Source organism: Belonocnema kinseyi, chromosome 3 (genome assembly GCF_010883055.1).
Source record: "Belonocnema kinseyi isolate 2016_QV_RU_SX_M_011 chromosome 3, B_treatae_v1, whole genome shotgun sequence".
Classification (NCBI taxonomy): Eukaryota; Metazoa; Arthropoda; class Insecta; order Hymenoptera; family Cynipidae; genus Belonocnema; species Belonocnema kinseyi.
Genome location: NC_046659.1, coordinates 122,924,651 through 122,937,762, shown reverse-complemented (window position 1 = coordinate 122,937,762; position 13,112 = coordinate 122,924,651). Strand labels below are relative to the sequence as shown.

General features: G+C 32.0%; 1 protein-coding gene across 1 annotated transcript in view; it reads right to left on the bottom strand.

Moving 5' to 3' along the window:
• LOC117169477 (actin-related protein 6-like) overlaps positions 1-12,421 on the bottom strand; it is an 18,547-nt gene extending 6,126 nt beyond the window's left edge. The window contains exons 1-3 of the mRNA XM_033355881.1: positions 12,180-12,421; positions 7,673-8,497; positions 2,085-2,481 (exon numbers count right to left, since the gene is read on the bottom strand). Of these exons, the coding sequence (XP_033211772.1) occupies positions 2,085-2,481; positions 7,673-8,497; positions 12,180-12,307 (1,350 nt within the window). The 5' untranslated portion in view covers positions 12,308-12,421. The remainder of the gene's footprint in view (positions 1-2,084; positions 2,482-7,672; positions 8,498-12,179) is intronic.
• Positions 12,422-13,112: the final 691 nt, after the last annotated feature.

The window sequence follows — 13,112 nt, the reverse complement described above, 5'->3', positions numbered from 1 at the left end:
TTCAAAGGATTTTAAATATTTTAGGGTATTTAAAAAGATTCCCAGAAATTTCCAATTGATTGTAAATATTTAAAGAGATTTCAAAGGCTTTTTTTAAAGGTAATTTAAGGTATTTAAAAAAATTCCCAGGTAACATTTTCAAGAAAATAGAAAATTTTCAAAGAATATCCAAGGATTATAAAGGATGAACAAAAACTTTCATGGGGGTTTAAAGAATTTCAGAAGATAAGGACAGATTTGATAGGACCTTGAAGATCCTAAGGGATTTTATGAGATTTCTAAAAATTTCAATGATTCTAAGGGATCTATTAAAAGATCTCAAGCAGAGTGGCCGTTTCAAGCAGAGAAAAAAATTTCCGGTTTTTTCCTGGTATTTATTTGAAGTAATAAAAACTGAGCTGCAAATCATTTTAAACAATTAACATTAAAAATCAAACGATAACATTTTTTAAACTAAACACTAACTTCTTCAATGAGAAGTGAAATTATTTTAATTTTAAGCAGTTTAGAAATCCTTGAAAAGCTTCCAACTTTTATTTCTGAATATTAAAAAATGTACATGTTGTTTGACATTTTTTTCGAAATTAAAAATGTTTCAAACTTTTTCAGAATTTTTAATCTTCACCTTACTCGAATTTTTAATAGGAATAATAGGTGTTTAATACTTATTTATACATCAAAATTCAACAATTTTACTTTAAAAAATTAAAATTCTGCTGGTAGAGAATTTAAAATTGTAACTTATAAAGTTCAATTTTTTTTATTTGTTTCGAAATTTGTGTTAATCATTATTGATTTTGAATGAACAGTCAAATATTTATAAATATTAAGGATTTTTCTTTTTCTTAATGGAAAACTTTCAAATTTTCAAATTGTAGATTGAAAAAACATTTAAAATTTAATAAAAGCTCTTAATTATAAATATATTATTTCGAAGTTATTTTTTAAATGAAAATAGTTTATAAAGTTTCAATTGGGCGTTTGTATTTCTTTAACTACTAGGCCTTCAAATTGAAATAGTGTAATTTTTAACGTTAAAATCTCGAGATTCTTTAATTTTTAACTGATTGAGAATCATCTTGTATCCTATTGTATCCTCTTCAATGGTTTTACGAAATTTCAAGGGGTTTCCAAGGTTTTGAATTATTTAAAAAAATCAAAACAAAATTTTATTAGGTGTAAAACAATGTCTTAAGACATGTAATGTTTTTATATGAGATATAAGGTTTTAGGATATTTCTAAAGTTTCCAATGGATTTTATCAGATTTTTAAGGTGTCAATTATTTTTTAGGACTTTAAAAGCTCTCAAGGTCTTTCAACAAATTTTCCAGGATTTTACGAAATATCAGATTCCATATAATTTCATGGGGTTTTATAATATTTTAATGGGTCTCAACGAATCTAGTTACAAGGAGCGAGGGATTTCGTATGGAATTTTTTCGTATGGAGTTTTTGTTTAATTCAGCCTGAAGTCTTTCAACCTCGCCTTGTATTCTGAGACATTTGATCAAATTCTTTCAAGTCTTCTTGAATTTGTCTAAACTTCTTTAAAAGTTACTGAATGAAATTAATTGTTCCATATTTTTTAATTGCTTTATTTTTTTCTTTGTGGATTGACTCACTTGAATTTTTATTAATTTGTTTAAATTCACCTAAAACTCTTATTAATTGGCTGAAACTTTGAGAAAATGATGTTCTCGGCATGCCGAACAAAAGTTTCCAGTAGCATTTAAAGATTCTATGACTAGATTCCGAGCTATGGGGCCCAGAACATCATTTTGTCAAAGTTTCAGCCAATTTGACGGAATGATTTTTCCAGTTGTTTTATGTGGGGTCGTTTCATCGAATTCTTTTAAATTGCTTAAAATTTAAAAGAAAGATAAATAAAATTTTATAAATTTATACTTAAAATTGTCGTATTCTAATTATAACAGATTCTATATTATAAATGTTATAAGATTAGAATATTGGTAATTATAATAATATTAATGGCTAGAAGAATGAAAATTTACTCAGGAAAGTCAGGGAATTTCGAAAGTTAAGGTTCTGCGGCCATCCTGTTTTTGAAGTAACAAAAACTCACCCAGAATTGTTTGTAATCCGCATATGTATCGACCTTGAATTTTATGTTCTCTTTCTTCATCTTTCTATCATTATCTTTCATCTTCTTGTCATTTTCCCTCATTTTCCTTTCCTCATTCTCGTCCCTGTAATTAAGCCTGCATTTTTCTTTAACGGCCATGTAGTCTAGGAACGATATTGGAATTTGGTGATACTCCTTTGCCTGCCAGTAAAGTGCATTTTTTAAATGACACGCGACGTGCCAACCCCCTACGGGAAGTAGTTTCCATCGATGAGGAACTACTCTTCCACCGATTACAACCGCTACAGTTGTACTTAGAGCTCCGCTGTCTATCACAACACACGTTTCTATATCCAACATCGCACATGCTGCCAACGGTTTTGGAACTAAGCATACCCTGAAAATTATTATTAATTAGATGCAAAGTTAAATAAATTCCCAATTATATCACCGATGATTAATAGGGTGGGTCGACAAAAATTGGAAATCACAAACAACCTGGCTCTAAAAAGTTTACTTTTGGGTCCCTTATATCGAGTGTAAAATATTAAATAGATTAATCAGTATCATGAGGATTCACGGTACGAAAATAACTTTAAAAATGCATAATTCTTATAGTTTGCCGAAATCGTTAATATTAATATTCTCGTCCTCAAATTGTCCCTAAAAAAAGTATTTATTCGTACGACCGGACGGACGTAACTAAAATCTTCTCAATCTGGTTTATGTCTATGAAAATTAGATTTTGTCATAGAAAAATCAAAGTAGTGAAAGCTTGCACGGTCTTCGAAAATTTTGTCATATTATGTACACTAGGAAAAAAATAATATTAGCAATTTTAAATAATAAATAAAATGATAATTTTAAATGAAAATTTATGATTTTTGGCCTAGTAAACTTTATTGCAGACAAAATAAGGAAAAAGAGGGAATCAATTTTGGAGATTTAGACGCGTCTACTTTTCCAAATTTGGAACGATTTAATTTTAAACATTTTTTGTTCCGTCCATAGTTTAGTCAATCCATAATTTTTCCCGGCCATTTTAAAAGAGTTCAAAAATTTCTGATTTAGAATAGAATTTTGTAAAAGAATTAGGTATAATTTTTAGGTGAAAAATCAGATAATTTTTAGTCATAAGAATTACAATTCTGATTTGGAACGAAGAATTTGTTGAAGGAATTATAATTCTGGCTCGAAACAGAGATTTTTTTATATTCCGCTCTTCTTAATCCGAAGAAAAATTCTTTTACAGAATTCCCATTCCATGTGAAACATTTCCTTTTCCAATTAAAATTGTAATTCTTTATGGAAATATCCTGTCCCAAAGTCTCAACTATAATTATTATATATTCTTCATTTTATCCTTACTATATACAATTATTTACATAAAGTCTTATATCTAAGTCCTCATCTCTATTTCCTGTGATAGCGCAATTTAGGATTTATTAGCAAACGAGTGAGCGAGCGAAAGAAAGCGAGAGCGCAAGGGAGAGAGAGAGAGAATGAGAACGCAACCGCATCTTAGTCTACTTATACTAATACATAAACATTAGTTACAATCTTTACGCTTCTAATCTAAGCGACTTACGTTTCCTTTTTCTTTAACTTTTTTATACATCTAATTTGCCATTTTTTCACATGCATTCTTTCATTCCTTTATCTTCCATTCCTCTCCTACATCCTTTCCATATATGCTCCCATGTTTCTTCCTCCCATTTACATATTCTACATTTTCTGTTCTCTTCTTTTTCCCAATAAATCGCCCCCCTTTACCTCTTTCCCAATCTAAATATTGCTATTATTGTCCAACTTCTCTCTCCCCATCCCTTTTCTAAATACTTTGGTACTCCTTCCTTTTTTATTATGTTATACAATTTATTGTATTTTTATTCCTCAATCATCCCCCATCTTTCTATTAATTACCTTTCCCTCTCATTTTTTTCAATTCTTTATAGTTTACTCCAGTCCCGTCTTTTATGTTTCTAGCATTAAAAAACTCCCTCCTTTCTTCTTCCCATCTCGTTAATTCTATCATCCTTCCTCTCCTCTCTTCTACACCCATCAAACTTTCTCGCTAACTCTCCTCCCTTTCCCTCTCTAAGCTTCGTCTCAAATTTACATGCCCTCTTTCCCGCTTTAATACTTGATTTATCCCGTTGCGCTTTTTCTATCACCGTATATCCTGGTGTCCTCCAGTCTGCCCCTAGTGTCCACCTTACATACATTTCTTGTAAACTCTCAATATCTTTCCTTTCTTTCCACTCTCATAATCTAAGACCGGTCATACCAGTGTATCAAATAACCACATTCTCATTCTCCAATTTTTTTTAACCTTCTTTTTCCTATTCCCCATATCTGTTTCATTACCCCTGCTGTTTTTTATCTTTTCCCTTATATGAGCTTTATGATCTCCATTCGTTTGCAAGATATATCCCAAATATTTAGACTCTTACTTCTAACTTTATTCCCTTCCATCTGCCCGTCCATTCTTTCTTCATTCTCCCTCCTTTTTTAAAACCTCATTATCATTGTCTTTTCTACATTTAAATTCAGGTTTTTCCATCTAAGTATTTCTCTAATCCTGTAATTAAGCCCACCATTCCTTATTCGTCCTCTGCCATTAACACTATGACGTCTGCGTATGCCAATGTATATATCTTTCCTTCCCTATCCTAACTCCTCCCTAACCTTTTCTCCTCATTTCTTCTTCCAAGTCTGATATTAATATATTAAATAAAAGTAGGCTCAGAGGACCTCCTTGCCTCGCTCCTCTCACCAACCAGAAACTATCTCCTATTTGCTCTCCTACCTTTACTCTGCTTTTTGTCTCTCTACAAATTTCCGATACTCTCTTTATTAATCCCTCACTTATCCCCTTTTTTACCTTAACTTTTGCTATTTCGCCTCGGATCTAATGTGTCAAACGCCGCCTTTAATTCCACGAACATTGCTATCATTGCCCCATTTTCCCTTTTAATTTTCTTATTTACTAGATAGTTCAGAAAATATATGTTGTCCATCCCTCCATTCCTTTTCTAAACTCTGTCTGATTCGGGGGCTCTATCTTTTTTTCCTCTACTTCTTTTTTCAATCTCTCCGACAAAATCGTTACATATATATCCCATACTCAATTACACATTATCCATGCCCATTCCTCTAGTTCCGTCCCTCCATATTTCCATACTTCATTTGGAATCTCATCTATACCAAGTGCCTTTCCAACCTTCATTGTTCCTAACACCTTGACTAGTTCTCCCCTTGTTATGTCCTCTTCCTCGTGTCTTTCTCTTCCATATTTTTCTCCCTTCCTAACTTTTCTCTCTAATCCTCCTAGCAAATCCAAAAAATATTTTTTCGATTCTACCATTTCAATATCTTGATTTACTCTTTTTCTTTCTCTATTTACTACCTTCCATACCTCTTCTTCCGTCCTATTCTTCTTCGCCTCTTCCTCAAACCTCTTATTCTCTTCCTCTTTCTTTTGATCACACAACTTAGTATACTCTTTCTTTTTTCTCCTATATTCTTTCCCATTACTTTTTTCTTTTCTTAAATTTCTTAATTACTTTCTGACCTCCTTTTTTTCTCTTTACAATCCTCATCCCATCCACTTCTATTCCCTCCTTTACTAACTTCATTTTTGTTTGTTCACTCGAATCCTCTTTTTATTTCTCCCACCATTTTTTCCATCTCCTCGTCCACATTTCCCTCGCCCATTTTGATACATCTGACATTTTCTCTAAACTGTTCTTTTCCTTGCCTTGACCAATCTGCTTTTCCTATACTTTTTACCTTTGCTCCCTTTTTATTCTCTATTCTATTACTTTTTCTCCCTCTAATGTCACTATTAAGATAAAGTGATCCGAATCAATATAATCACCTACCTCAAGTTTCTTGACTTTCTCTCTTATGTCATCATCCACTGTCACATAATCAATTACCGTTCCCCTTTCTCCTGTGCGTGTATATTCTCCTTCCTCATCACCCTCTATATTTCCATTGAAGATAAACCACCCTAACGTCTCCAAGCTCTTTAACAATTTCTTTCCTTCTCCATTCCGTACTTTATCTTTGGATTTTCGTCCTCTCTCTTCTCCCCATTCCCTTTCTCCTCTGTCTCGTGTTCTCGCATTGAAATCTCCGCCTATTATAAGCGTATTCTCTTCAATATTTTCTTCAATTATTTCTTTCATCTCCTCTACTTTCTCCTGCATATCACCGTTCACATAAACTCCTACTAACTTCCACTTCTCTCCTCCCATCTTTACCACTTCTACTATTAATCCTTCTTTTTGTTTTTTCCTCTCTTTCTTATCTTTCCTTGTTATACATTCGTTTCTTACTCCCATCACCATTCCTCCCATTGCTCTGCCCTTTTTATTCTTTCCCTTTACATTTTGAACTTGCCATATGTAACTTCTTGGTAACCTTCCCCTTACTCTTTCCCCCCCTTTTCATCTATCCGCGTCTCTATCAATATTACTACATCCGATTGTGTCAAATTTCTCATAAACTCCTTATCATTTCTCTCCCATCCTGCTATATTCCATAACATATCTTCCATTCTTCCATACTTTCGTTTATCGTCTCTTTTTGCTTCTTGCTATTTCTTATATTCCTATCTCCCGTTCCTTCCTCTCCTAGTTCCCCGACAGCAAATTTCTTACTCTCTTCCCTTTCTTCGCCCCAATCTCACCATACTCCATCCATCTGTATTCTCCCATACTTAACTCATGTTATCTTTCCCTTTTTTTCTTTTGTCTTCTGCTATTTTCTTTGTTTTATACTGTATCTTTCTTTCTACCCATGTCAAATCATCCTCTATTCTCTCCGGGCTTCCATATAACAACCTCTTATTTCTCACCACCTCCCTCTTATGTGCCCATTTCTTTAGTTTTACCACTACCATTAGCTCCCCTCTTCTCTCTTCCTTTCCTACATTTCGCACTTCCTCTATTTTTACCCTAGCATCAATCCTTTGTCGATCCTTCTCTTCTAATTTTATACCCTTTACCATTATGTTTCTTTTTTTTTCGTCCTGCTATGAAAAATAATATGCATTACTAGGATATGTAACACAGTACCTGTAGACCCTACCTTTCTACCCACCTACCTGTGTACCTTATAGTTGAAACAAAATGTTTAAACCCTAGGGGTGCAAACACCTTGTTTCAACCCGCTCTACAGGTATCGAAAGTCAAAGTTTCATTAGAGGCGCTATTAAAAATGATATTTCTTTACTGAAATTCCATGTCGTAACTGTGAATTATAATTCTTTTCGAAAATTTCCTATTCCAAGTTAGGATAATTGTAATTTATTCCTCGTCCGAGTTTAGAATTATGAAGCTTTTAGAAAATTCGATGTCTCAAAATCAGAATTATAATTCTTTATTGAACTCTTTTGTCCCACCTCAGAATGACAATTCTTTTTAAAAATGCACTGTTCCAGAATTGTATTTCTTTTAGAGAATTCCCTATTCTAAGTGAGAATTGTGATTTTTTAACAAAAATTCGAGCCAAAGGTCTTTCCCGGTTTTTACGATTACTCAGTCTGGTAGACACACTGAATATAATGTTGATTCTCTTACCTGGCAACTTTGACTTCCTGAAACAAATAGTGAAGCAACTGTTTCCTAAGTGAGGGATGCATGGCCAGAGGTTCGCAGAACATGAGTACCGCGTTCGGTTTCCGAAGCGTTGTTGTTAGTCCCATTTGATGGAACAGATGATCAATATAAATTTTTAGTACCGAAAAAGATCCATCACAAAGCAAAGCTTCTGCCGGACAAACTACATCCACATTCGGAATTCCCAATACATCAACTGCATCAGTGCAGTACCCATTGACTAATTTCTGATCGACTGGATTGGAATGAGTATAAGAGGCATCATTCGGATGTGTAGCCAATCTCCTTTTCTCTCGATATAGTTTCAGCGAATTACAAAAGACGCAAAAAGGTCCACTCGGTCGTGGCATTTTGGTCGTGATAGTTAATTCCGAGAGTTTCATGAACTTGAGCGTTTTCGCCAGCGATTTGCTGTCCTTGGCTCGACCACTACAACTCGGAATATTATTTTGTAACTGTGTTTGTTCGGCGTGCATTTCGTCATTGTATTTGGGAATGCCGAACATCGAAAAGTGCCTCTTTAAACCAATCTGTGGGGTGATTACCCAGGTGAATTTGTTGCCAATTTCTAAGACTACTTTAGCACTAGAGCTCTCCACACAGTTTCTCTGACATGTGTAACCACTACAGTGGCAGCATTTTGGAAAAGGAAAAGCTTCTCCTAGTGTGAGGACCATATGCAGCCTGTAGCATGTCGCTTTAAAACTTACACCAAGCAGCTGCAGACATTTAATGTCTGGGAATCTAAATTGTACTTTTGACAGCAACTGCAACCATTTCATTTTCCTGAAAAAGAGAGAATTCGCTCATAAATAAAATATCTATTTCTAATTTATGATCATAGACAACCCTGGTAGACATTTCTTATAGAAAGTTCTTTCCGAAGCTATTCACAGGGTTGCCACAAACCTCTATTTTTTAAATTCTTTGATTTTTACCTGAGAAGCCATTCACAAAATACCTTTTCCCCCTGCGTGATACTTTTTTCATTGGTCTTTACATGGAGGATGATACTTCGGCAGCCCCCCCCCCCCCCCCCCCCATGTATCACGTATTTTGTGAATGACCCCTGACTAACTTTTCATTTTTCTTAGCCATTAATATTTAAAGACCAAAATTCTAATTTATTTGAAAAAATCTAATAAATGACGTATTTAAACACAAAAAGTGAGCAAAAGGACTAAAACTCAATAATGTGAATAAACAATTTGACTCATGTTTTTTTTAATTTAAAATAATTCAAAATAATTCGATTCTTAAGACTTCAAAACAATTCAAGTTGAATTCAAATGAATTGAAAAAAAATTAAATGATTTCAGTGAAATTAGAGTTAATTATAAATTAAAATTGAAAAATTTTAAATTCATGAAAATTTCAGGTGAATTTAAACAAAATCCAAGTGATTAGAAATCAATTTAAAAACTTTTTAAAACTAATTGAATTCAGTAAGTTTGGAATTCTTTTTTTTTAACTGAACGGAATTCAAAAGGACTTTATGAAGTATGGTACCTATGAAAGAATTCAAGGTGAGTTTAAAAGACCTCAAGGTGAATTAAACAATATTTACATTTTTTTTATTCCATTAAATTGAGTAGAATTGAATGAAATTTGAAGAATTCAAGAGAATTTAAAAGATTTCAGGATATATTAATAAGAATTATTATTAAAATATTATAAAATCCCGTGAGATTCTATAATATTTAATGATATTTCCAGAAATCTTGGATACTTTTTTAAAATACCTAAAGATATATTAACATTCCATCAAACCTTCTGAAATTTTAAAAAGTTCCTTGTTGACGCTTGAAAATGTTTTCAAATCCCTTAAAATCATTGAAATTTCTTAAAATTTTATAAAATCTTGAAAATACCTTGGAATTTTTTTAAATATCTAAAATATTTAAAATCCTTTGAAACTACTGCAAGTTATAGAATAAAATGAAAATTTCCTCGGAATCTTTTAAAATACCCTTAATTATTTATAAATCCCTTGGCATTTTTTAAAGTTTTTAAAAATACTTTAAACTATTGAAATTTATTAAAAATACCCTAAGATATTATAAAGACAGTGAAACCCTTCAATATCCCTTCCAAGAATTGACGCCGCTTTGAAATCTCTTCAAATTATTAAAACCAATTTAAAATTCGTTGGAATTTGTCAAAGTATCCTAAAATCTTTAAAAATTGTTAATATGTTCGGGGACACCTTAAAATGTTTGAAAATTTGTACACCCTATTAAGTTTTTTTAAAGCTATTAAAAATTCGCTGGAATTTTTGAAAATACCCGAACATCTTTAAAATTCTTTAAAATCCTTTCAAATTATTGAAATAAATTCAAAATTAGATGGAATCTTTGGAAATATCAAACAATATCATACTTATGATATTTCCTGAAATTCTGCAAAATTTATTAAAAAATCTTGAGATTTTTCAAAATCCCGTACAATCAATGAGATCTTAGAAATTCTGTTTTAAAATCCTTAGAACCTTTTTAAATTCCCTAAAATATTTCAAATTCTTTGAAATCATTTCAAATTATTGAAATCTATTGAAAATATCCCCAGATAGAATCCCTTTAAATTTTTTTAAATCTTAAACATCTTAAAAATCCTTTCAAATTATTGACACCGTTTGAAAATTCGTTGGAATATTTTAGAATATCCTAAAATCTTTGATAAAACCTTAAAGTATTTTAAAAACTTTGAAATCCTACGATATCCTTTAATTCTTTTGAATACATTCTTTGAAATCCATTATAATAGTATAAAATGCTGTGAAATTACATAAAATCTTATACTTCCTGAATCTGCAAAATTGATAAAAATACCTTGAGATGTTTTAAAATCCCTTAAAATCAATGAGATTTTAGAAATTCTGTTTAAAAATCCTTAGAATCTTTTTAAATACCCTAAAATATTTCAAATTCTTTGAAATCATTTCAAACTATTGAAATCTATTAAAAATATCCCCAGATAAAATCCCTTTAAATTTTGTTAGATCTTAAACATCTTAAAAGTCCTTTCAAATTATTGACACCGTTTGAAAATTCGTTGGAATACTTTAGAATATCCTAAAACCTTTGATAAAACCTTAAAGAATTTTTAAAACTTTGAAATCCTACGATATCCTTTAATTCTTTTGAATACATTCTTTGAAATCCATTATAATAGTATAAAATGCTGTGAAATTACATAAAATCTTATACTTCCTGAAACTGCAAAATTGATAAAAATACCTTGAGAGGTTTTAAAATCCCTTAAAATCAATGAGATCGTAGAAATTCTGTTTAAAAATCCTTAGAATCTTTTTAAATACTCTAAAATATTTCAAATTATTGAAATCTATTAAAAATAAATAGTAATAATTATTATTAATTACAAATATATTGCAGAAATAAAGTTTTGTTCAATGCATTTGGTCCATTGTTTTCCCCTTGGCTTTCAACGAACTGAAGTTAGCTGATGGTTAAAGTGAAAATACCTAAATGAACATCCTTGCAATTTTGTAAAACTCTTAAAAATTAACTGGAATTTTTTAAATACCCTAATATATTTCAAATTCTTTAGAATCACTTCAAATTATTGAAGTGAATTGCAAATTCGTTAGAAGCTTTTAAAATATCATTAAATATTTGAAAATCTTGAAATCTCTTCATTCTTATGAATAAATTCGTTGAAATACATTAGAATAGTATAAAATCCATTAACATTAATGAAATCCTAGAAAAGCTATTAAACATTCCTTGCAATCTTTTTAAATACCCTAAATTATTTAAAATCCATTGAACATCCTTGAAATGTTTGGAAATTTTTGAAGATTCTTTGGAATTTTTTAAATAGTGAAGTGATTTCAGAAAAAAATTGATTAAAAGTGACTCTGCTGCAGCCCAGATTATTGGTGACAGTTACTTAAAATGCTTCATAAGGAAATTCCCTGACTTTTGCCATTTTTTGTTCCAAAATCCTAGTGCTCCCCGACCAACAAAACTCCCTGTTTTTTGCCGGATTTCTTCAATTTTTCTCTGAGATGTGCCCACCCTGTATCTAATTGTTTCAATTTCTTTCAAAAATCTCCATCCAATTTCAATCAAAATTTGTCAACATTTTTGGTAGCAACGGGAACCTTTGGATGCAGATCTCGTAAAGAAAATCATACAAAACCTATTCGAAATTTCCTTTTAGAAATTTTTACCAGGGAACAAAAAAGTGACATTTATGGAATATATAAATTAGTTCCAATCCAAATTTAATTTTTAAACATACATGACTTATTGTTAAATAATCATTGCCCAATATCGCTACAAAAATTTAAGGCAAGTCTTCGCAGACTTTTAACATAAAAATCAATGAGGATTCTAGAATAAGCTTAAGAACTTAGCAGTTTGTACAAGGTTGATTCTTAATGCGCAATTAAAGTGTTTAATGGCTAAGTGCGTGAAAAATGTCACGAGACATAACCTACACTCACCATAAGTAATCATTATCCGAAGTTTTTCGCAGGTATTTGCAGGTGCTTCCGAAAGCGATAATATCAGGTACATCACAGTATAATAAGATTTCAATCCAGATTTCCTCAGGGAAGACAGCAGGATCCATAGTTACGATGAAAGCGATTACAAAACGTACAATGATAGAATTAACACACTTATCTAGCTCAAATGAAACCTAACCACAGATTCTGGCACTCCCCATTTTGACAACGAAAAGACGACAAGTTCAAACGAGTCGATGACAGCCGAGAATGACCCCCCCCCCCCCTCGGGGGGTCTGAAGGCACAGTGGTGGTGTTGTGCTTTCCCGCGCCACTTTTGAAATGTTGTGATTTATTTTCTCACCAACCAAATATTGGCAATTACCTAATAACTGTAATTCCAAAGACTTAAAATTTATAAACATAAAAACATCATGGGGATTGCACGTTTTCGCTTTATGAACTAAAAATGAAGCAGATTTTTATGCAAAACAAATAAAAATATAATTTATTACATAATAAAGTTACTGGGCAGACATTTAGCTCATTGCAAATTTGAGGGAAAGAGATGTATATTTCGGAGGTCCAAAAATGCATGGGATTTATTTTTTATTCTTATGAATGTCGCCCGAAAATGTATTTGTATCCACAAAAAGTATAAATGCTCTTTTTACATTCTCATCAGAGAAGGTCCCAAGTGCGAATTCACATACGGCCCAGCATTGGCCCATAGTCGGCAAAAATATTGCCGAAGTTCGGTTGCCCTTATCGCGCCAATGACGGAATGATAACTATGGCCTGCACTTGGCAGCTAAGGTTTGGCTGCCATTGTCGGCCCAACACTGAATACCAATACCGGACCAACCTGGATGCCGGAGTTAATTCGAAATCTGCTAAAAAATCATTGAATTTTTCTTAGGACGCATCTGC